The following is a 26,797-nucleotide window of genomic DNA, read 5'->3' on the forward strand; positions in this document are numbered from 1 at the left end:
TTATGGATACATTTATCTTATTCTCCTAACACTATTCTTACTAGGTATCCTGAGGCTGTAGGACAATTAATACTCAAAGGAATAAAAACAGCAAAGGCAGTGTTTGGAATTTCTCCCCATAAAATTATTACTCCATATACTATGAATCAAATTGATGAATTAGCTAATGAGTTAAATACTTGGGCAATAATAATGTGCAAATCTAATGTTTCATTTGATAACCACTTACCATCTAATCCTTTATTGTCTTTTTGGTCATTGCATCCTGTAATTTTTCCAAAAATGACAAGAAAAACACCTATCATGAATGCTCCAAATATATTCACTGATGGGTCAAATAATGGTACAGCAGCAATAATTACACCTAATCAAACTTTTACATTTTTAGTACCCAAACAATCAGCTCAAAAGGTAGAGCTTAATGCAGTATTACAAACTTTTGTGATGTTTAAAGATTCTGTATTTAATTTATTTTCTGATAGCCAGTATATAGTTAATGCTATAGTATCCCTTGAAGATGCTGGTAGAATTTCCCCTTCTTCTACTGTTTTCTCTTTGTTTTCCACTATACAAAGTTTAATCTGGGACAGAAAAGATCCATTCTTTATAGGACATATCAGGGCACATACAGGATTGCCTGGAGCCCTTAGTTTGGGCAATGATTTAGCAGATAAAACTACACGTGACATACATATTTTCTCTATACTAGAAGAAGCTATAAATTTTCATGAAAGATTCCATGTCAATGCTAATACTTTACAAAAGCGTTTTAAAATAACTAAGGAACAAGCTAGACAAATAATAAAACAATGTCAAAATTGTGTGACCTTTTTACCACAAGTTAATCTTGGAGTCAATCCTAGAGGATTGATGCCTAACCATATTTGGCAGATGGACGTCACACACTTGCCAGAATTTGGAAAATTAAAATATTTGCATGTTACAGTTGATACTTCTTCTGGATTTTTGATGGGCTCCCTTCATGCCGGTGAAAAAACTAAAGATGTTATAGCTCATTGCTTACAAAATTTTGCCACTGTGGGCATTCCAAAACAGTTAAAAACAGATAATGCCCCTGGTTATACGTCTACTTCTTTTAAACAATTTTGCTCATCATTTGGCATTACTCATATAACAGGAATCCCATACAATCCACAGGGTCAAGGCATAGTTGAAAGAGCTCATCAAACTATTAAAATGTACTTATTAAAGCAAAAAGATGGAATTGGGAAGGGGTATATATTCCCCAAAGATAAACTTAAAATAACGCTTTTTACTCTAAACTTTTTAAATTTGGATTCATCAGGACTTAGTGCTGCAGAAAGGCATATGTGTCCAAAAAATGTACATAAGCCCAAGGTACTTTGGAAAGATATTCTAACAGGACAATGGAAAGGTCCTGACCCAGTAATTGTCTGGAATCGGGGGTCTGTTTGTGTGTTTCCACAGGAAGAACAGCAGCCGATTTGGATTCCAGAGAGATTAACCAAGGTTCTGACCCAGAACAGCAGCCGATTTGGATTCCAGAGAGATTAACCAAGGTTCTGACCCAGTGATTGTCTGGAGTCGGGGGCCTGTTTGTGTGTTTCCACAGGGAGAACAGCAGCTGATTTGGATTCCGGAGAGATTAACTAAAATCCTGACCCAGTGATTGTCTGGAGTCGGGGGTCTGTTTTTGTGTTTCCACAGAGAGAACAGCAGCCGATTTGGATTCCAGAGAGATTAACTAAAGCGATTTCTACAGACCAAAAAGAAGATGATTTAGCTCAAATCCATAATAGCTGATATCCAAAACTCCAATTTGGCTATCCTTACATCTGCGACAGAACCAGGATGCTTTTTTCAATATCTATTTTATTATTGCCCTTTCCCATATCATGAAGTTCTATTTTATTTTTTTGAGCTCATACAGACCTAGGTTAATGTTTTGCTGATCAGTTCTATTTTTTTTTGACTATAGAGTTTTTAAACATTGCAATAGAGATTTTACCTGTAAAAAGTTATAAGGCCTTTACTATTATGTTATGTGTTGTATGTATTATATTATGTGTGCACACTTGTGTTTTGTGTTATATGTTTGAATTTATGTATGTCCAATGTACGTATTTCCATATATCATATATGATGAGCGCTCATGAAAAGATGGATCCAAATATTTTTTTTTATTCACGTGATTTAAATGGTTTAATTTAAATTGGGTAAATAACTGTTAAGAATTGTTTTAATATGTAAACAAAAAAGGAGGTTAACAGATCTGTTTGTTTACTCTCACCTTTCGTTTTCATTATATTTAATAATTCTCTTCACTATAATGTAAATTGTTAAGAAAATTGTTTTCTTTTAGTGCCTTCTGAAATGTTACCTAATTTTTTCTTTAGCCATTATTGCCAGAATTTCTATCTTCATCCCAGTGCCGATGAAGATAATATAAATTGTTAAGAAAATTGTTTTCTTTTAGTGTCTTCTGGAATGTTACCTAATTTTTTCTTTAGTCATTATTGCCAGAATTCCTATCTTCATCCCTGTGCCGGTGAAGACAAAGAAAAAACTAATCTACAGTTTCTGCAATAGCCATCACTGAACTGCTTACAGAACTTGCACTGAACTGCTTACAGAACTATGTGTCATTTGTATGCATTGTGAACTATCTGTTGGTGCAGCGACTTGTGGTAGTGTTGGGGTATTTTTGCTGATGATATCATCGGTGGTACAATTTTCCCAAAAGGAGCCGTCAATTGACTTGGTATATCTTCCTCCCTTCTGCTTGTCATGCATGATCATTCAGCTAAAATTTGGGGGTCAACAGAGGTGAGGCAAAGAACCTCACCCCCCCCCCCCCGCTGAGACCTCTCCACAGGTGTGGCTGTACTGGACCGGTAGTCAATGACGGGTAAGATCCAATTACAATGGTACCAACCTAAGACAGGAGGCTGACGCCCTGAGGTCAGCTCATCCGAAGACGGGTAAGGACCATATGTATTGGACAACCTAAGGCAGGCACGGTCCATAAGCCACATGCTTGTTGTTTAAACAGAGAGGGGGAGATGTTGAGAGCCACAGCCAAAGGGGCCCCAGCAAACTTCCAGCTGCCAGCAAGCTTCAGACTGCCCCAGCAACATCTAGCTGATTGGCTCCTCTGCGGTGATGTTCATTGGGCTGTTTCCCTGCCCTTCAGACTGCCAGCTGATGATTGGCTCACAGCTGCCCCAGCAACATCTAGCTGATTGGCTCCTCCACGGAGCTGCTCATTGGGTGACTTCTTTGGCTCTGCCCACGCAACCCAGCCAATCGGCCTCAAGAGGAGGAGGATTGTGGGAGGTTGAGAAGCTGGTGTGGGGGAGAGAGGCTTGTGGAAGCCGGTGGTGGCAGTTGGGCTCTGAGGGTTTTTCCCTGGAGCTGTTTTGTTTGGCGTTTGTAGTTCTAAAAATAAAGTTAGTTTCTTTTTGACAAGTGGCTCCTGATTTGTGCCAAGCCAGACTTCGGCAAATGTGTTTTTGTGGTGACAGTGGCAGAGTCACTGTGTGTGAGCCCAGCTCATGAGGGCTGCAGAGCAGGCTGTACCTGGCAGAATTGTGGTGGTAGAGTTGTAGACAGCTGTAGGAGCAAGGTTTCCCAGAGCCTTGGGGACACAACTCCTGCCCAGAAAAGCTTCCGAGGCAGCGTAAGGGGACACAGATGAGAATGGGGGGAACATAAGGTTAAGAGAACAACTCTAAAAAATGAGCTCATGTGCTGATCCCCCACATGCTTTCTTTGCCAAAAAGTAATCTGCTTGCAGCCCTGCCTGGCCGAGTGGACAGGATATGTCACATTCCTCAACAAATTGAGGCAGGGGCGAAGGTCAGGCAATGTTGGTAATGAATAATAGGGGTCCAGAGAAGATGATGCTGGTCATCACTGGTTATCAAACAGAAAACAATGGGTTGTTAACCTCGGTGATTCTACTCCTGGGCATTCTGGGCTGCTAACAATTAACCCTCAAGTCCCTGCTCTCAGGGGCACCTGGAGAAGAAAGAGAGGCAATGATTAAAGGAGACTCTGGGGTCTGTAAAAAAGCAAGACACACCCCCTCCTGCGGACTCCCAGCTCTGGGGCCCCTTTTCTTTGGAGAAGTCTGTCGCTATCACTTTCTTAAGTAAACTTGCTTTCTAGCTTGCCTCAGCATTTCTCGGGTGTTTAATCTTTAACACCTGGGAACAAGGCTCCATTCCTGATCTCCAAGACTGGTAGCAGCAGGACCTCACACCACAGGGTCTGCGAGCAAACACTTCAAGGCAAAAATGGTTGTTCTTGAGTCTTAAGGTTTTATAATTAATTAGGATGTTACCCTTTTCTTCTTTCCTATTTCTTTTGAACTGAGGATAGCTATCCTCTCCCTGACTCACCACTGTATTTTGTAGGCATATCACAAGTTCAATTTTATGTATTCAGGTGGAGATCAGTTTGCCTCAAGATGAATCACACCTTGACTCTCACCTATATTTTTTCAAGAAAATGTGGTATATATACATACACAATGGCATATTACTCAACCATAAAAAGGAATGACTATGGCATTTGCCAGTAGATAGATGGATCTGGAGACTATCATACTAAGTGAAATAAGCCAAACCCCACCCCCAAAGAGAGAAATGTTCCCTCTGATATGCAAATGCTAACAACAAGAGGGTAGGTGAGGAAGAATAGAAATTCACTGGATTAGACAAAGGGGAATGAAAAGAAGGGAAGGGGGATGGGAATAGGAAGGACAATAGAATGAAGCAGACGTAACTTTCCTATGTGCGTATATGAACACACCACAGAGAAACTCCACATCATGTACAACCACAAGAATGGAATCTTAATTAGAAAATGTTATATTCCATGTATTACAAGATGTCACACTACACTCTACCGCCACATCCATCTAAAAGAAACAATCAATCAATAAATAGTATTTGAATGAGACTAGGATTTTGAGTTGATGTTGGAATGACTTTGGAGGCTATGGGGATGGGATGATTGTATTTTGCATGTGACAAAGACATAAATGAGGGAGTTATGGTCTGAATATTTATGTACCCCAAAATTCATATGTTGAAACAATCACCAATGTGGTAGCTTCGGAGGTGGAACCTTTGAGAGGGCATCAGATCCTGAGGGTGGAGCCTTCATGAAGGGGACTAGTATCCTTACACAAGAAGCCCAGAGAGCCGCCTTGCCCCTCAACACCCCTGAGGGCACAGAAAGAAGCTGCCATCTAGGAGTGGCCATGATCAGACTTGGAGCATGCCAGCACTTTGACCTTGAATTTCCCAGCCTCCAGAACAGGAAGTAATAAAACTTCTGTTGTTTATAAGCCACTCAACTTGTGGTAGTTTGTTACAGCAGCCTGAAAGATATTCAGGAAAGTCAGATTAGACTTTTGTAATTTACATTTTCTAAAATCCCCAACATTTATTTTTCAATGTGCTTCTCTCAATGATATTTCAATAAATAATTGCCTAAGCAATGAGGCAATTTAGTCTTTCCATTCATTCTACCAATATTTACTAAGTTTCTATTGTGTGCCTGGCACTCTGCTAGATCTGGGGCTATCTTGAAGAAGATCCGAAGGCACCTTGCACCTGCCCTCCTGGAGCTTATATAGTCTAATGACATACATCTTCTCTTGTGCACAACAGAACACACAAGGTAACAGATTTCATGCTCTACTCTAAGTTCCATGAAAGCCCAGATCTGTTCCATTCATTGTCCCCTGAATTTAGAGGATTTAGCCAAATAAATGAAGAAACTAGTAAGTGAATGAGTTTGTGGAAATGTTGAATTTAAAAACAGGTTTTGACCCACAGAGGAGAGGAAGGAGATTGAAAAAGGAAGAGAGGAGAGCACAGAGAAGTACTGGAGAATGAAATCCACCAGATTATCTGAAGTCCATGTGCAAATAGACCACAATGAACCTGCTTATGTATATAATTATAATGCACTAATCAAAGTAGTAATAATATTACAAGAGAGATCAGCAGAACACAGCAACAAGATCGGGGGAGAGAAAGGGAAGGTACCGGGGAGTGAGATTTGTAAAATTATGTTACATGCACAAACAAATATGGCATAATGAATCCCAGTATTGTGTGGAATCAAAACTCCTGTCATTGATCCATTGATCTCACTTATTTTTCAAGAGGCTCATCTCAAATCAAGGTATTGAGGTCATTGTTGTCACAGCATTTGTAGAGAGGTGATGTGATATAATTGAGAAATGCCCCAATTTGGGGGGAAGGAGATCTGGCCCTGAATTTAGCCCATTTATTTTGTGTGATACTTTAACAAATTTCTTAACCTGCTCCTTGGTTCTTCTGGTTATGATTTAGGACTTGATGAAATTTAAATCATAGCATTAGAAAGATTAAGTTATATGACCTTCACGCATAAAAGGCACTAAATAAATATTTAAGGTCCAGGTTGAATTATCAAATGTTTATTGCACATCATGGTTGAGCAGTTATAAGGTTAGTCTCTAGACTCAAAGCAGAACACCCACCTACTAGCTAGGTGACACTGAGCGTGTCAATTTCTCTAAGCCTTAGTTTGTTGTCTGAATATTTGAGAACATAGTAATATCTAATTCATATGATTTTTGTGAGAATTAAATTACATAAAAGTCTTTAGGAACTTTTCTGTAACCCAGAGGTGCTGTACCACTGTATCTACACCTACAGCCCATTTACTCTTGATCTTGCTGCATTGATAAAGCTATACTTGTATTTATGATCCTCCTACCTCAGCCTCCTAAATGGCTGGGATTACAGGCATGCACCACCACACCTGGCCAAAGTTTAAAGAACTTCAAATGAAATGCCTGACATATCATAAGTACTCAGCAAATGTAGCCTCTTATAATTGCTAAATAAATTCTGTGTTCATGCAATCTATATGATAGCTGGTAACAATGGTTGCATTTTACCTTCTAGGGTAACTAATGATTGTGTTCTCAGAATAAACAGAGCATAAGCAAAAGAGCAAACATCCATCCAAGCTGGATACTGAAAGCAGAGAGTATGAATCAGATCAAGAAGAAAAGCAGAAGACGATACTTCTCAGCCACATAATAACCCCTAGAAATCAATAATAAAAACAACAACCACATAGAAAAGATGAACCAGAATATGGTTAAAAAATTCAAAGAAGAAACTAAAATTATAAATATATATTATTATATATGTATGATTATATATATGTGATTATATATATATATACACACACACATATATATATACACACATAAATATGAAAAATGTCTCCATCAATTAGGAAAATAAAAAGCAAACCTATCATAAAGTATTATTTTTCTCCTTAAATTGAGAAAAATAAAGTTTGCAAACAGTGCTGTTAGACTATGAGGAAAAGAGAACTCTCTCATGTGCTCTCAGAGGTTGTACAAACCTTTTGGAGGACAATCCGGGGGTATCTATTGAAGTTTCAAAAGATGAACATTTTTTTTTCATCCAGCATTTCTATCTGTATAGAAATATAGGTAGGTACAAATGTCTGTAAAAGAAAATTTGCTGTAGCACTGTCTCTGTATAGTCAGAGGAAAGGAGATCAGTATGTGGCATGTGTAGGGAAATGTTTATAACTTGTGATACATTTAATATTCCATGAAATATCTTTAAAATAACGACGTTTGTCTGACGTCATAGGAAGCCCATGATATACTGATGAATAGAAAAAAGGTAGCTCCTGAATAAAGGATCTTATTGTCTTAGGTTCTTATTTTCGTAATTACAAACTTTCATACATGTTCATTTGTACATAAAGAAGTGTCTTAAAGGGTGTGTGTCTACACTGTGACAGCAGTGACGCCTGGAGAGAATGGGGAGGCTAAGTACCAGACTCTCACTTTTTACTTGATGCATATTTTATTGCTATTTTTTTTTAAAATAACTATGTGTTGCTTAAAGAAAGTGAAACGAGTAGCTACATATCCAAGGACTCGGGGGAGGGAGAAATCCATCCCTGCCTGGACTGTCTGAGTTTCTACGGGCTTCCTGCTCAGTACGTCTGGAGCACTGTAACAAGCCCCACGTCCAGGCCAATCTCCCAGGTCCTGGGGGCTCTCCTGGGAAGAGCTGAGCTGCCAAGCCACAGTCACAAATATGACATTGGAAACACTGCCTCATGGGCCCCACTCCTTAGGGAGGCAGCGAGGTTGGACAATAGCCCATGAGGGATTCCATGCCAGTGAGAACCACGCAAGCCATGCAGAGGCATGTATAAAACCTCAGCTCCCAGCCCCTTCCCCAGTCGCCCTCCTGCCCCTGACAAGCAGAAGCACCTGCAGGAGTCTCACAGCTCTGCCCCTCCAACCCACGCTGATGTCTGCCTCTGGTGCTGGGCATCTTCTGTCTTTGCCGAGTGGTCTGCCAGGTGCAGCAGTCAAAGCAAGATGTGACCACTGCCTGAGGGAAGCACCAGGCCAGGCCCACTCGATTACAGCCAGCATCCACAGCAAGGCGGGGTGGTGCTCCTAGAGGGCTGCACACCCGCACACAGCAGTTTCCAGACACCTCAGATCACTCTGAGATAGGCTTTTTGAGATATTTCTGGAAGCAGGACTGTCTTTTATCACAGTTGATCCTCTGGGCAAAAAAAAAGTGAGTATGGTGAAGTTTGGTTTTGACCCTCTAAGACATTGTTTGTCTCTTCTCTCCCTTCATAGTGTCTCTTCCTCCATCATCCTCAGATATGCTCTATCTTCATGGACTTTTGCTTCAGCCTATTAAAACAGCCATCGAATAGCATGGGCAATTTACAGTGGAGAGCAGTCCTCTTCAGGGAAACTGTCTCTGAGCCAGAGAAAAATCTAATGGAATTCCAGACCGCTTCAATCAGTTGGGGAAGTATTTATGAATAGTCAGGGCTAAGTGACCCAGAAATCCCAGAGCTTGGACATCATTGGCCACTTTTTCTCCTCTTAACAACTGACACAGATTTTTCTTCCCTCTCTGGGAATTAATGATCAAATAGGAACTCAGAGAACTGACTTAGCTGCGTTATACAAGGTCCTCCTCTATTTTCAAAGGACTGTGTGTGTGAATCAGGATGTCGGAAGTACCTATTCTGTGTCAGAGAGCCCAAATTCTCCTAGAAATTTAAAACAAACAGGTCCTCACTGGTTCATAGGACTTTTAGGTGACCTTTATGTCTAGAGTCTCTTGTGTTTTATAAGCTTCTCTATTGAAAGCAGGTTGTCAGTCTTCCCGTTTGCCAGATGAGGAAGGCAAGCTATTTTACCAAGGCCTCAGGAAATTTCATGGCAGACCTGGGACCAAAGTCCAGATGTTCCATCTCCTGGGTCAAGGCCTATCCTGTGTACCACACTGCTGTTTCTCCACCTGCACCCTTTCATAAAACGAGATTCTTCTCTGGTAGTTGCCCATTATTGGCGTCCCACCTCCTCACCCCTATCATTTTCTTCACCTCTGCTCATAAGGGGTCAATACACTGATGTGCTGCCCGATGGGCCGGGCAGCATCCTCTCTGCCACCTGTGAGAAAGATAGGGAGGATTCCAAGCTTCCAGGCAGCTCACCCTTCAATCACTTCCAGGATGCTCTCCAGCCTTATGAGCAACTTTGACACAGGAGCTGCTATGGCTAACTGTCACCTAGGGTACAGACCAGTCTATGCCTTTTCTAAGACCTGAGAAGAGATACTCCATGTTTTCTACATCATAAAATCAGAGCCCCAACCCAAGACAGCTGATGCCCCAACCTGGAGGTTGGGATTGTGACGTCACATTTAACAAGTCCAATTACAATGGCAGGCTGACGGACGGAAACCAGCATAGGAAGAGAGTGGGATGTGGGTGTCAAACAGGTGGGGAGGGATAGAGAAAGCACCTCTTTTCAGATGGATCTACAACCCACCTGACTCTAACTCTACTCTCTGTGGCCTTGGAGAACTTAACTCATCCCTCTCATCCTAGTTTCATGACCCAAATATGGAAATAATCATATCTATTCTTTAGTTTACAATGAGGATTAAACTAGAAAGCATACGTTGTAGGTACTCAACATTGGCCAATGCATAGAATAATCCAGAGGAAAAGCAAGAAGCAAAGAGGAAAGTAGAAACTGGATGTTGAGGGAAAGCTTACCAGGTGGCAGAGCCCAGTAGTTAAGAGCAAGGGCTCTGTGATCAGGTGGAGCTGAATTCTGATTCCAGTTCTACCACTTACTAACCCAAGCACCCTGAGCATGCCACAGAATCCCTCTGTGGCATGTTCTCATCTGTACAGTGGGGATAATAATACTTGCATCACACAGTTGCTGTGATCACCACATGAAAAACATGTGTCTTTGAGAACAATTTGTGACATAGAGTAACTGCTCTATAAATTTGGCTACCACTTCAGACCTCTCATCATCATTACATACTGAGATCAATTCAGGAGATCCAATATCATACCAAGAATTGCCAAATTTTGTAATTGAAACATTTAATGCTTGTTCTCTGGAAGTATCACACGGCAGCATCCTTTAACTTGAGTCATGAAAGCAGACAGACCAGGAGTGAGAAAGATATCCAATTCCATAGGGAAGATTCTAAGCACATGAAATGGGTGGGCAGACATGTCTGAGTATACCAGGTACCCAGGTCTAAGTGTGAAATCCAGCCACCACTTAGGGCTAAGTTATGCTGAGAAAATTGCTTTGCCTTTCTAAGCCTTGACTTTCTCATCTGTGCAATGAGGATCCCAAGTGATTGCACACAGCTAGAAATGTCCTGGTGTTGCCATAAGACTGCATGATGTAACGCATACAGTCCTTACTCAGGGACAGTTCTTTCATTTGTTTTTGTTTTTGTTTTTTTCCTCCCAAAACCCAAATTGCAAAGCCTAAAGAATTTTTTGAATAGCCATGGACACAACTTATTTGTGGCCTGCCAACTCTGATCACCACCCCAAAATAGTTATTTTGTTATTATTTATGATCAGACAATCAGATTACTCTGTGATGAAAAAACAGACTCATGGAACATTCCTTAGTTCTGGAAACCACATTTGAACAGTCTGTGATGAAATGAAACAGGCCCACAAATAGGAGAGAACTGGATGGCAGGAAAATCTCTGTTTAACAAGCCCAAAAAACTGATAGGGAAAATTACCAGCCCTGACTGAATATATGGCAGGGACCAGGAATTCTCATTTAATCCTCATAACAACTTTCATATCTGCATTTTGCAAAACTGAGGCTGGCCTTTCTTTCATCTTCTTTCTCTTGTATATTTTATGTTTTTATTAGTGCATCATAGTTGTACATAACAGTGGGAGTTGTTTTGACATAATCATACATGCATATAATTTGCTCCATCTCAATGCCAGTACTTCCCCCTTTCCCTCTCCTCCCTCCTCTCCCGATGCCCCTCCTCTACTCTATCAGTCTTCCTTCTATTCATTTTTATAAATTGATGCATTATAGTTATACGTAGAAGTGGAATTCATTTTTATATATTTATACATGCACACAGAATAATTTGGTCAATTTCATTCTGTGGTTCCTCCCTTTCCCCTCAAACCCCCTCTTGTACTGCACTGCTCTCCCTTCTATTTTCATAAGGTCTTTTTTATTACTTTATTTTTATTTCTCCTCCCTCCCTCCCTCCATCCCTTGCTGTTCCCCACTCTATCTCCCTCCCTCTCTCTCCCCATCACCCTCTTTCTCCTCTTTCTTTGTAGCTTCTACATATAAGATAAAACATTGAACTCTTGACTTTCTGAGTCTGGTTTATTTCACTTAGCACGATGTTCTCTAGTTCCATCCATTTACCAGCAAGTGACATAATTTTATTCTTCTTTATGGCTGAGGAAGACTCCATTGTGTAGACTGACTTCATAACTTGGCTGTTGTGAATTGAGTGGGATGCTGATTTCAGTTCTTTTGGATAAATACTAAGGAAAGGAAGAGTGGGTCATATGGTGGTTCCATTGCTAGTCTTTTGAGGATCTCCACACTGCTTTCCAAAGTGACTTTACTAATTTGCAGTCTCACCGACAATGCTTGAGTTTACATTTTTACCTGTCTTCGTTGAGGCTGGCCTTTTAGATACTGCCTAGTGTTGCCTTTGTTGATTAATGTTTAGAGTTTTGAAGGCTTTCATATTGAAAAATAATATGCTTGCTCTATGAGACCTCAGAGGACCAAACTCTCCTTTCAGTGTACAAAAACAAGAAGCAATCATACAATAGAAAAATTCTCATGGCCAGAGCCTTTCACCACTAAAAGCATTCTAGAATAGTAAGGTTGTTCACATTTCCATCATCCTAAAAAAGTAGATTGAGCACTGATTAAGAGGTCAAGTTAAATCTATGTTTTTCACCCATATGCCCCCCCTAATGAAAACCTATGGGCTTTTTGTTCATTAGATGTTTAATAGTTTAAGATATAGAATTTACAATGTATTGGTCATTTAAAATAAACTTTACATTATTTCTTAAAGCATATCCATTGGCAGCTTAATACCAAAGTGTTTAGATGCCTGATACTGATATCACCCATTTTTTTTCAGTAAGTACATAGTGATGCTGATAACGTTTTAATCAAACAGTCAAAAAGGATCAATAAAATTCATCACTTGATATTAAAATCAAGCTTTCAAAAAACCATTTGGAATTCATTTTTAACACAAGTCAAACTTATAACTCTGGTTTGTTATGACATGGCATAAATGCTTGTATAAACCTCTTTTACCCAGATAGGCAAGGAAATGATTATTTTAGTTATGCGAATTCTGTTAGAAAATTATAAGAGAAAGGCTAAAAGTATTTTTATGAAAATATTAAAAATTTTTAAGACATCAAAATATTGGATATAGAATGCAAAACTTTATTTTAATACCAAATAGCCATTCTTTCTTCATTTAGAAATTATACGGGTTTTGTACTTTTCACTGAATTACATAATTTAAGACACTCTCCAATTAATACTGTGGACATGTGTTGTCTCTAAAACCTTTCATAATTACAAAGAACTGTTACCAACTTATGACCTAAAAATTACACTTTTGGCATAGATATTTTAAATCTTATGCATCTATCAAAGAATAACTTTCAACCAACATGAAAAAATTAGTTAAAAAAACAAAATCAAGTTTAAAACAAGAGACTGGTATTTGCCTTCTTTCTTTGTTCAATTGTGTGATATACTGAAAATATTTGTGAAAAAAAATATGTTTGGCTTTGTAAAGCAGATTCCAAAAATGTCTCATGAATAATTTTATTGGAATCAATCAATATATACAAAATGTTGAAATAAATAGAAGACAAATGATCCTATATTGTTTTAAATGCTGATTGATTGACTCAGGGAAGAGTTTTTACTGCCATGTATAACTAAAGCAATTTAAAAAAAAAAAGATTTACTATCTTGTTACTCCAGATCATGATTTTTCTAAACAAAAGGAATGGTTAGTGAATATTCAGTAATCAAAGACAAAAATGAGAGTGTCATTTAAAATTTTTCACCAATATGCACACTGTACAGAAATAAGTTTGAAACACCAAAGGAAAAGAAATGATTATCTATAAGTTTGCTTGTCAAGTATGAACTCCAGTTAAAATTGAAACTTTCCATAAAACAAATCAATATTAACTATATTACATATTTTCCCAACATGAGTCAATATATACTTTTAATTGTGATTGATAGTATGTTTTGTATATTTGTTGTAAACACTATAAGAAAGAAACATTTGAAGGGAACTGTTTAATATTAATGTTTGCAGTTGGTTTAAAATTTACACAATTCTCTCAATTTTATATTAATAATATTGAGTTGACACAAAATTATTTAACTCGCTTGGACAGCCTGTGTTTTTCCTGCAGTCAAACTAATTTTGCTAAAAGAGACAATCAAGTTTTGTCAACGTGGAGGATAATATTAAAGGAAAATGATTTTTTGCACTTAATTCAAGTATTGGAAAAACTTTTTAAACAAGTAGAATAATCCTAACTCTTAGGAAAACTACTAAATCAATTATATTACTTTTTCATGTGTTTCTAATGTGTTGGATACGTAAATCAAATTTTCAACTGTGAAAGTTTTTAAAAAGCAACAAAATAATCCTTAAAAGCTACAATTTTACATCATTTTCTTTCAATTTAAACATGTACTTCTTCCTATTGTGCATTTTATCCCATTGTAACAAAATTTTATGCTAAAAAATCCTTTTTAACCACCTATTTTATTTTCTAGAGTGAAGAAGACTCCAAAATTAATATTTAATTTCTGGTAGCTATAATATTTTATGTTTAAAATAATCAGAAATATTTCATCTGAATCAAATTGTTATTATAATTAGTAGTAGTAAAAAAACTGACCAAAATTATGATTACAAAGCTCAATTATATGAAATTGCTAATAATTACCTATTTTGATCTACAAATGGTAAATTTTTTTACTTTAAAAACTTTTAATGTTAGTTTCCCTAAGTTGGCATTACCATTTTCTTCATATTCATCTGAATCTCATCATTATGCATAAAATTGTTTTCAGAATCCTGCAAAGTCTTAGTAACATATATTTTGAGAAAGTGGAAAATAATCATCTATTGGTCTGATGAGTCCTACCCAATTTTATAATCTATAAAATAACAAAATGTCAATTTCATATGGCAATATATCATAATTTTTAAAAATAACTATCAAACTTAAATATAGTCAGTTCATCATCTCCATTAGGGTGTGAATCCAGAATTCCTGTGAATGCCAAAATCTGTAGATGCTCAGGACCTTTATATGAAATGGTATAATATTTGCGTATGACAAATTCGCACCCTCCCATATACTTTCTCTAGATTACTTATAATACCTATATAATGCCCACTCGTCACTTCGTTTACATGGACCCAGTGTAATATTTGGTACCTAGCAAATTCAAGATTTGATTTTGGGAATTTTCTGAAATTTTAAAAAATATTTTTGATGCATAATTGGTTGAATCCATGGTGATAAAACTTATAGATACAAAGGCATGACTTTAAGAAAGTTTTATGTAAAGATACCTAATGGAACAATGCTTTCTTTTTTATTAGTTCGTGTATCCAGAAGTGAGTATCACTTATTACTAGATAAATCTAACTACTAATGTTTTTTTCCTTTGTTACATGGGAGACAGGATAATGCATAAGGAGCCATCATGAAGACAAGATGAGTTTAGAGACAAATTATATGGAAATGATTAGGAAATTATACTCCTAATAATCTGGAAACCTACTCTCTTAAAATAATGTGTACTCATTGAGAAATATTTGGGCACAAGCAAGAATACCCTTGTGTGCATCTCCTAAAATGAAAACTGAATATTCCTTCATTGATTATGTAGCTAATCAACAGGTCTACTACCATGAATAAGATGTCTTGGTTTTAGTTTGTAGACTCATGGTATTTAGTGGTTAACAGTGTAACATTTGGGGCCACATATACATGACTTCAATTTTGCCTTTCATGAGCTTAAAGTGTGAACACCTCAATTTTCTAATTTACAAAACTAATAATAACAACAACAATAATCCTATTCTAAGATTTTAAGAGCATACAGCAAAGTCCCTGCTCAAGGTAAATGCTCCATAAATATTAGCTATGGTGATAGTGATGCTATTAATAGTAATGAAAAATTATACAACATTTTGGGAAACTATAAAGCACTTAATCCCCTCCCTTATCAGCATCATGTGTAGTTTGTACTGGGGCACAACAGTAAGAGTAACTAAATAGCCTGTTCATGAGTCTATGAAAATAATCTTTTTTTTGTTTGTTTTTATGGCAACAGATGGGCAACACCAGCTGGACCAGTGTGTCCCATTTTGTTCTCTTGGGTATTTCTACTCACCCAGAAGAACAGATCCCACTCTTCCTTCTTTTTCTACTCATGTACACAATCAACATTTCTGGCAATTTTGCACTCATCATACTTATTATCTCCACTCCTCACCTTCACACCCCCATGTACCTCCTCCTCAGTAACTTGGCCTTGGCAGACATCTGCTTCACCTCCACCACGGTCCCCAAGATGCTGCAGAATATATTTTCCCCTACAAAGGCCATTTCCTACATGGGCTGCTTGGCCCAGACCTATTTCTTCATTTGCTTTGCAGCCATGGAAAACTTCCTCTTGGCTGTGATGGCCTATGACAGGTACATTGCCATCTGCCGCCCGCTCCGCTACCCCATGATCCTGACAGGAAGGCTGTGTGCACAGATGGTGGCCGTATGCCACGTCCTCTCCCACCTTCATGCCCTGCTGCACACCTTTCTCATGGGCCAGTTGGCCTTCTGTGCGGATAACAGGATCCCCCACTTCTTCTGTGACCTCTACCCTCTGATGAAGATCTCCTGCACCAGCACCTACCTGAACACCTTGATGATCCAGACAGAAGGTGTGATTGTCATCATTGGAGCGCTGGCCTTCATCATGGCCTCCTATGCCTGTGTCATTTCAGCGGTCCTCCAGATCCCCTCAGCCAATGGCAAGTGGAGATCCTTTTCTACCTGTGGCTCCCACCTCTCTGTGGTGGCCTTATTCTATGGCACCCTCACATGGGTCTACTTCCGGCCCCTTTCCAGCTATTCGGTGACTAAGGGTCGCATTGTGACAGTCATGTACACTGTGGTGGCTCCCATGCTGAACCCCTTCATCTACAGCCTGAGGAATGGTGATATCAAAGGAGGTTTACGGAAATGGATGAGACTTTTTTTTTCTTTCGATAAAACCTCAAAACACAGTTCTGAGTTTTAACTATGATTCTAGGAAAATTGTTCCATCCCTCAGATCTTCTTCCCTTAGAATGTCTCAGAAATATCTTAATTAAATCCATATTATAAATTTTTCTCACCAAATATTTTCCTGGGATGTCTCGTAAACCCAAAGAACATGAAACAAAAGAGACTACCGTATCATTAGTACAAAATACTAATATCATTAGTACAAAATACAAAATACTGTAACTGAGGGTGTTCTGTGGGCCTACAGTTAAACAGCATCTGTAATTCTCAGGAATTCTTAGACTCAGGCAACAGAAATCAATGCTAGTGATTCATTGGAGGAAGTGAGTATCTCAAAAGGCTAAGTGGAGCTCAGAAGTTACCAAGACTGAGGAAACAAGAAAATGGACAAGAATAAGAAAAGTCGCATAGTCAAAACCACAGTCAAAATCATAATCGGGAACTAGTCCAGTGAGGATATGGCTGTAGTTTCCAAACTCTGTTCACTGCCAACTTGCAACTTGTACCCCTGCTAGCATTTCCAGCAATAGTCACTGGGTATAGCCCTCAGAGACCTACAAACTGGATATCACCATCTCCAGAAACACCTGCCCACGTGTTCTCTTCACCACTACCTCTAGATTCAAAATGAGATAGTGCGATGGTGCATCTGACTGGCCAAGAATGGGTCATTTGCCCATAATATATCTGCCAGGAAACTCAGAGAACAATATTAATGTTTGTATTTAATATAAATTTCTGTAGGACAGGTGAAATGGATTAACTACTTCAATATGGGAAGAGGGACATAAGGACAATGTCCACTCTATGGGGTCAAATGCTCTCAGTACCTTAGAATTAGGTGTGACCACAGCTCTCCAACTTGCATTTTCTCAAACTTCTTCAGCTGCACAATGATGACTAAAACTCCCACATCACAGCATGCCTCTGGTCTTTTCTGCAGTTGATATGTGGAGCTTGACTAATACCAGATGATTGCTGACTAATCGATCCTGTGCGTGGATAACAGGTTCTGGAGCCAAATCTCATAAGTATGGGGCCAAAAGGAGAATGTGAGAGGGGCCTCCCAGGGCGTGGGGCTGAAGATGCAAGTGTAGGCTGATTTCGATAAAGTTCCTTACAGAATACAAGTAGTTATGACACTGAATTAGAAGGAGCTAAAATTGTGGTAATTTGTCATGTGATAGAAAAAAATTATTTCTTGTAGCGTAATTATATATTAATAAAAATTTATTCCATTGGGGTGGATTTGAGGAGCTATATTTCCTATGTCTTTTTCTGCACCAAGTTAATAAATTCCATCAAGGTAAAGGGTGCTCTGACACTTATAAGTTAATGACAACAAAGAAATCATGCCAAGTTTTGATTAGTTAACTCTGGTTCCTCATATTTTGTAGAAAATATCTTACGTACTCAACATTTTTTCTGCTGAATTCTTTGTTTCCTCTTACTTTGTATCTCCATCTCAAGGTGGCAGGCAGTTCCATTACTGATCCCTTTTATTCTTTACTCTGATTAGACTCGATTCTTAACACTGGAGCCTTTTCTAAGAATCCTCCTTCTTCCATTAAAGAAATGTCTAAAGCTGGAGAAATAAACATGAGAGTATATGAATTCAGGAGTCATGCACCCCATCCATAATTTTGCTTTCCAGTTTCAGCTACCCACTTCAACTGCTGTATGAAAATATTAAATGGAAAATTCCAGAAATAAACAATTCATAAGATTTAAATTGCTTGATGCTTAGAGAAACATGATGAAATTCCACACTGTCCCCCTCCGTCTTGCCCAGGACATAAATCACCCCTTTGACCAGCATATCTTTCCTGCATATGCTACACTCCCATTAGTCACTTAGTATCCTTTTTGATTATCAAATTGAAAAAATAACCACATAATATGCAAGTTGGCACTATCCAGGGTTCCAGGCATTCTCTGGAGCTGGGGAACATATCTTCTATGATGAAGGGTAGACTAATATGCATCTTTTTTGGGGGGGAGGTACTGGGGATTGAACTCAGGGATGCTTATCCTCCAAGCCACATCCCCAGCCCCTTTTTAAATATCTTATTTAGAGTTAGGTTCTCGCTAAGTGGACTATACAACATTTTTTAAGGTTAATTGAGCAATTGTTACAAATAGCACACATACACATTTTATGTTCAAAACACTATTATTCATGACAATGAAAATTAGAAATAATCCAGAGGGGAAAGATGGCAGAGTAGAGGAAGGGTGTGATTTTCACTTGCTCTGGGACTCCAGATTCAGGTAGTGGAAATACCGCTTCCCAGTAAGGAGGATGACAAAGGAATACACCAAAATTCAATATCAGAATAATAGAGATGCATAAATTCAGGTGCTTGGAACATAGAACAGGAAAGGATACCTCAAGAACCCAGCCCATAATGCTAGCTCCAGGGAGGGGTGACACAGGCAAAAAGAGAGACAGAGTCTGTCAAGAAAATGTGGCATGGGGGGAAGCCATGGAAGAGAGGGGTGGTCTGAACTTCAGTGACCTGAGGCTGGGTGGGGAGTTGGTGTGGGAGGGTCCTTGCATTTGACTGGAGGGCAGAGAGCTGAGGCAAGACACCATCTCCAAGTGGCCTCTTGGGGACTTTCTGTTGCAGGAACAAGAATTCACAATAAGCTTAGCCAACTGCCCCTGCATGCACCTTCCCTGAGATCTAGGGTCCATCTGGAGGGTGCACTAACTTAGCACAGAATGGATTTCCCACCAGGGAATGCTCAGGCTGGGGGAGAGGAGCAGGATGAGGGGTTAGGAGGCTTGTGGAATTAGCCAGAGAGAACCTAGAAACTGAACAAGTGGAACATTTGCACTTGGGTCAAGACCAGTGGAGAGTTGGTCACTTTCTTCCAACAGTAAATAGGGTCCTGATGCATATTAAAAAAAACAAAAGTATGATCTGTGGGTGCATAGGTGTATACCCACATAAGAAACAAGTACATACAAAAAACTTGAAATGATAGAATTGGTTTTGCAGAGAAATGGACAAAAGATGAATTATTAAAAATAATTTTACTATCATGTATAACTATTTAAAACAAATTGTAAAAATGTTTAAAAAAGTAAGTTGACTTACTTAAAACAAAATCACTTACGCCATAGTAGAAACCCTTTCTACACCTCGAATGCTTTGCTTTTTAGTTGAGGTTATGCCATATTGCAATGCACTGTATAGCTAATTAAAACAAATTTAAATTAAAAAAAATTAAATACTTTATGTTAAAAAGAAAGCATTTAAATGAGTTTGTACCTCAAACTACATTAAAAATAACCACCTCCCTACATTTTTTAAGACTTTCAAGGACTAAAGGCAAAGTTTAAAATTTTACATAAAAATAGGGAATACTATCCTGAAGTTTGTAGGACAAGGGAATTGTTTGTTTTTTTTTAATTAAGATATATTTGGTTAAAGCATAGTATAAATTATATGACTTACTAGCCAATGCCAGCACCAAATTCCATCTGGGAATAGAATATTCATGTGCCATAATAAATGGTTTCTGTTGAATTGTTATCAAATCATATACTATTGATAATCTACTATTATAACCCCTGATAGCATCTAGCTCAGTTTCTAAACAAGGTATTAATTAGATTAGGTGCATGTGTTCACTCAGAGGACTTAACTGGCTTCTAATTTCCAAAGTCACAAACAATCACTTGACTCTGAACAATCTCTCTCTCTCTCTCTCTCTCTCTCTCTCTCTCTCTCTCTCTCTCTCTCTCTCTCTCTCTCTTCCAATTTGTCAGTTTTGTGGGTTGGTTGACTAATGCACAGGGACATGTATCCAAAGTCAAAGCACTATATGGAATAAGTTTTCTACATCTGAAATCCCCTTTAATTTATCCACTCATCTTATTATTAAATCCTTAGGAACAACTGATCATTTTGTTATCTCTATAGTTTTGCATTTTCTATAATACCGCATAGTTGAAATCATATATTGTATAGTCTTTTCAGACTGGCTTACTTGTATAAGTGTTTTGTAGAAGAGTTCAGCATTAACTAGGAATTAAATAGGATACACACATGCCATACACTCCAATATTTCTTCTGTGGTACAATTTATAGAATCTCTCTGATAAGCACACTGGATGCATGCAGTAGAATGTTAGTAGCATTGTTCATGATAGCTGATTGCTGAAAGCAAAAAAAAAAAAAACATTAAAATAGATCAGAGAAGTCTGTTATAGTTTCACAGAGGAAGATGAAAATACAGAAACAAATTTCACAAAGGCAAGAGAAGACAACAAAAGCCAAATGGAGCAGAACACACTTAGTCTTTCACTTATATGCACAGCGGACAAAATTTATGGATCACTGAAGTGTTAAAACTCACATGAGAAGTGAATATTGCAAACAGTGAAGCTACTGGGTACCTCCAAGAGGAAAGAAGACACAATAGAGGAGGGATTGAATAGGCTTCAATCATATTGTTAGTTTTTTATTGTTTAAGCCTGCAGATTGTTAAGTGAATGTTTCTATTAAAATTATTTAAAATGCTATCATACCTCACATATGAAGAACTCATAAATGCATACATGCAATTACAACATCATGGATACACACACATATAATCAAATTATATATTTTATGTATGTTATTTCAATATTTTTCTCAAAATTAAAGTAAAATTTTTAGTAAATTGTTTAAAATATTGCTTGGGTTGAAAAACATCAAATGTCGAACAGGCCTCAGGATTTGACTTCTCACAAATATAGGAGGCTTATTGGCACATGGCTAGCTACTAAATGTCTCTCAATTCTTCCTTTATAACAAGAGTTAAAGGAATACAGAAACATCTGTCACAATAAGCAGCTTATAGCAATGGAGTTAAGTACCTTTGCCTGGAACAGAGGTAAGTTTCTCAAGGAATAAAGATAAAACTTGGCCGTATCTGATGGGAACACAGAACACTGCATTTATGTAGTTGGGTTAGGAAGTAACTATTTTCATTTTAAAACAAAACATAGTTGGATTAAACTGAAATGAAGACCTGCTTGAACTCACTGCATGTTGCCCAGACTTCCTGACCTCCTGCCCAGCCATTCTCCAGTCCACAGCCAGAGAGGCTGACCCCTTACTGGAATGGGCTCATCTCCCAAATAACATCACCACCTGAAAGGCCTTTCAAAAACCATCATTCTCACTGCCACACCCCACACCCACATGGCCCCCATAGGGCCTGGAGGTCTCCAGTGAACTTCCTGTTCACCACTTGAGTCCTGGGCCCATTCTATGTAGACCATTGGGCTACTCTCAATTTGTGACAAGGGCCATTCTCTTTGAGAAAAAAGTTACATGCCTACTTATCATCACTCTAATAACACATACAAAATAATTTTTGACAATGATTCAGAAATAACCAACAGTTTAGGAAAATAGAAGAAAGGGTAAGGAAAAGCTAGTCGTCTGGTACCAAATTAAACAAAAGTTCTACTGTCCTACTACTTGGTACATTGACTAGAGACAGTAATGCTATGTTATGTACTTCTAGAAAGCTATAATAAAGGCTTTTGAATGTTTCAAAGAAATAGAAAATGAGGAAATAAATATGTTTGCCACCATTTGAACATTACACAATTATCAAAACTTCACACAGCACAGCATGAATATGTATGATTTTTTAGGAGTAATTTAAAATAAATGAATGAATAATGGGCCCAGGTTAGAGCTCAGTGGTAGAGCACTTGCCAAGCACGTGTAAGTCCCTGGGTTTAATCCTCAGCACCACATGAAAATAAATAAATAAAATAAAGGTATTGTGTCCACCTACAATTAAAAAATGTATTAAAAAATAAAATAAAACAAATGAGCGAATAACAAATTAGAAATAAGAATAAAATTTCTTATTTCCCTTACAAAAGAAAATAAAATACAAAAAGCATTACAAAATTATACACAAAAATATAATCATAAACCCACCAGTAGTAAAATTATAATCATCTTCAGAAAGCCAAAAAAAAAAAAAAGCTTTGCTACAACCAGTGGGGGTGTGGAGAGGGAGGAGACAAAGATAAAAGCTGAGACTACATAATAATTTTAAATATATTTAGGATGAGAACAAATGAAAAAGAAAAATTAGGAGTAGGTAATTAGGTAGTAATATTTATAAGATTTTCAACATTAACAATTAAACATAGACAAAAACTATGTTCCTTGTATAACACAGTTGAATAAAGTATGTCACATCAAATTCACTAAGGAACAGGTTTGGGGGTGTAACTCAATGGGCGAGCTTGCTTAGTACTGTGAAAGGCTCTGGGTTCCATTTGCAATAGTCAAAAAAAAAAAAAGATTTGCTAAGAAAGAGTAATTCAGAGAGGAAATGATACATGTACAGTATCAAAGAAAATCTCACATCCGGCAATTGTGAAAATAGTGGCCATCATGCTAAAAATATTCCCCTACTCAGGATGTTTCTCAGAGCGCTTCTCATATCCCAATTCCTCAGACTGTAGATAAAGGGATTCAGCGTGAGGATGACCAGAGTGTAGAACACAGACACAATGACGTCTTGTCTTTACTGCTATTGGATGAGGGGAAAAAGTAGAGTGCAAGAACTGCTCCATAGTATAAAGAAACTACTGCTAGGTGAGAACCACCTGTGGACAAGGCTTTGTAGATTCCCTTGACTGAGGGTCTTCTCAGGATGGTGGCTGCAATGTGGCCATAGAGACCAGAATGCATACAAATTGTGCAGAAATGACCACAGTTCCTACAGTGAGGATGACCAACTCATTGATGGTGGTATCAGAGCTGGACAGCTTAATCAAGGCAGCAAGCAGAAGTGGTGGAGAGTGTTGCCTCTAAGGAAAGAAAGATGGGCTAGCAGGAGGGTGTGCACAAGGGGACCAGCAAAGGACAAGACCCAGGACATAATGACTAGCAGCAAACAAAGGCTCTGACTCAAGATGGTGGTGTAGTGGAGGGGATGACAGATGGCCACATACCTGTCATAGGCCATTTAGATCAGAAGGAAGCTGTCAACACCTCTGAATAATATTTTTTTTAAATCCTGGCAAATGCACCCAGAATAGGAGATAAATTTATTTTGCATCAGCATATTCATGAGCATTTTTGGAGCCATAACTAAGAAGAAAGAGATGTTGGTGAGGGCCAAATGGCTGAGAAACATGGGGGTGTGAAGGCGAGAGTCCAGCCTGATGAGCAGGTTGATGAGCAGGTTCCCCAGCACTGTGGTCAGGTACATGCCCATAGACTATGCCTTGCTCCTCTGGCTGGATGGGGAGGAGGAACTCAGACACACTGCTCTGATTATCCTTCCTCGTGCTCTTCTTGTTAACTTTTTCTACACATAGAAAAGAGATGGAATGTGAAAGAATCATAAATCATTGTGACTATTATGTAATGAAAACATGGCTTTAAACTAGTCAGTAAGTGCATTCCAAAACTTGAATATCTCAAGTTTTTCGCCACACCAGTGTACTAGTGATATTTTGGAGAAAGGATATGATGTGTATACCTCGGAAGACATAACATCTTTGAAAAAGAATCCATGAAACATCCAAAGGAGCATAAGATCAGGCCAAATCAACTCAAGGACTCATGATGGAGATCTGAGATTAGGAACAAGGTGGAAGGACAGGTCAGTAACCAATTAATAGAAAAATAAGTGGACGATCTCTAATGATTTGTTAGCTTCTCTGTCTTAACCATCTCTTTGCCTCTGAAATACACTTTGGCTAATGCTTTAATTCCAGGAACCAGATCAAATGCAGAGAATCAAGTGGGAAACTTTCAATCTGTAAGATTTCAGCATGTACAGAGGTAATGGAAATATCCTATGGACAGATTTAAGGGTGTAAACATGAGTCAGTAACAAAATATCAAATGGCATACCTTGTCATACACCCATCAGTTCTTTCTCAAAGAAAATTCTTTCCCATTTCATCGCCCTTTCTACAGGAATTTCCACGGAACACAGAGGAAAAGTAGGTTTCTCTTTCAAATTCCCATTTTGGTTGCAACTTGAAATAGATCATTTTTATTCAAGTCCTTTGAACAACAGTACATACTTGCCATTTCAAGTTAGACCCAGGATCTGCCAGAGAACAGATGTTGTAAATGTCTATCTAGCATAAGGAAATAATAACTTCTCCATTTTTTCTCTTCTTAACCTAGTTTTTAAGCTGAAAATTCTTAACTGATATATTTCTTGTCATGATCCTAAGATTTCTTACCTTATAATCATCAATCCTCTCTCTTTCTTCAAGTCAATTGGACTCACACATACCCACATGAACAATTATAAAGAAATAAGGACAGAGAACATGATGTCTGTCTGTTAAACAATAGAATCCATGTTCTATACAAATCTATTCAATCTGAACATCTATAGGAGAGCTAGAGATTTAAGTAAATAACATAAAAAAATTTAAAATAGCTTGCAGTTTACTGGGTCAAGATCAGATTATAGCAAGTCAGGAGGGTCAGCAGGAATCAAAATTAGAGGTAATTACAGCAGTATAAATACAAAGCAATGTTTGTCTACACCTGGATTATGGCAATGAAGATAAAATTCCAGAGATTAAGGATAAAATTTGGAAGATTTCACAAGATCTAATGAAGTTTGAAGATAGACAAACAAAAAGTTTCCCAAAATCCTCTCAAAATGAAATATAAATCAGTTTCAGATAAATAACTCTATACAGATATTTGATTTTATCCTATCTTTTCAAAATTTGGTTAGATACTCAGCTGGAGATAAATTACCCTTCAGGAAACCATCTGTCAGGTTTCAGTGTGAGGAGGTGTAGAGTCTAGGAATGAGAAGCACACACTGGATACACACACATATATAGCACAGAAACACAAACAATGATATTACCAAATGTAAATTCCATTCCTGTTGTGACTGGGCCGCTCCTATGATGAGCACAGATACCTTCAGCTGATAGCCACAGGAATGTTCTTGCATTTTTCTCTAGCAGACACCGAAGGCAGTGAAGCAAGTGGGGTCTCTAAGGGGCTTAAATTTCCAAAGCAACAGGAAACCGAGTTATCAGTTCAGAATCAAACTATACACACACACACACACACACACACACACACACACACACACACACACACACCTGTTCACAGCTTAACTATGGGGAGGTCATGGGACGCCATACCTCTATCTCCATCTCCAAATTAGAGGGGGGAAAAACAGATACCTTGCTTTATTGCTTTCTCTTCCCTTGGGAGAAGACCTAGGTATTGCAGCAGGCCTACGGGATTTAACTCTTGGAAGAATGCTGAGATTAAGGGCAAGACAGCTATTGGAAACCTGGTGATGCACAAGGCTTTTTGCCTTCCCAGTTTACCTTGGGGAAAACTCGAGTCAAAGTGCATCATAAACCAGGGTAAAGATTGAGCATGATAATCCAAGGATCTTGGTGATGAACTCCATATTATTTAAAAAGCGCCAGAAACACTCTAATACCTTCATTCTCTGACTAAAAGAATGAAGAAGAATATATGTCATGGTCACCACTGGACCCTGAGGAATGGAATAGAATTTCTATGAATCTAACTCGGTGGAAAACTATCACGTCATCATTAGATTGCAGCAACATTCTTACAATAACATAAAATGACCACTCAATATACACATTCTACTTAAGTACATTAAGTACATTGCCAGTTCCATTTCTTCCTGGTAGAAAATGAATATCATGTGCTCATTGTTCAAGGTGAAGATCTATGAATATTTATAAATATTACTATTCAGATTTCCAGTTTTCCCAGCACCATTTTTGAGGGGATTATCTTTCTTTCCAACACATGTTTATGGCACCTTTGTCTAGGATGAAATAACTGTATTTATGTGGGTTTGTCTCTGTGTTTTCTATTCAGCACCATTGGTCTTCATGTCTATTTTGGTGCCAATACCATGCCATTTTTGTTATTATAGCTCTGTCGTGTAATTTAAGGTCTAGTATTGTGAGGCCTCCTATTTCACATTTCTTGCTAAGGATTGTTTTGGCTATTCTGGGTCT

The 26,797-nt window shown here is 38.1% G+C and overlaps 1 protein-coding gene and 1 pseudogene across 1 annotated transcript; one reads left to right on the top strand and one right to left on the bottom strand.

Annotated features, from left to right (window-relative positions):
* Window positions 1–15,811: 15,811 nt before the first annotated feature.
* On the top strand, window positions 15,812–16,777 carry LOC101956250 (olfactory receptor 1Q1). Its single transcript, XM_005321162.1, has one exon. It carries the CDS (start codon window positions 15,812–15,814, stop codon window positions 16,775–16,777), a length of 966 nt encoding a protein of 321 aa, XP_005321219.1.
* A 6,404-nt stretch (window positions 16,778–23,181) lies between these two features.
* LOC101956532 (olfactory receptor 1J21-like) lies at window positions 23,182–24,148 on the bottom strand (annotated as a pseudogene).
* Window positions 24,149–26,797: the final 2,649 nt, after the last annotated feature.

The sequence above is a fragment of the Ictidomys tridecemlineatus genome, chromosome 4 (genome assembly GCF_052094955.1).
Source record: "Ictidomys tridecemlineatus isolate mIctTri1 chromosome 4, mIctTri1.hap1, whole genome shotgun sequence".
Lineage (NCBI taxonomy): Eukaryota > Metazoa > Chordata > Mammalia > Rodentia > Sciuridae > Ictidomys > Ictidomys tridecemlineatus.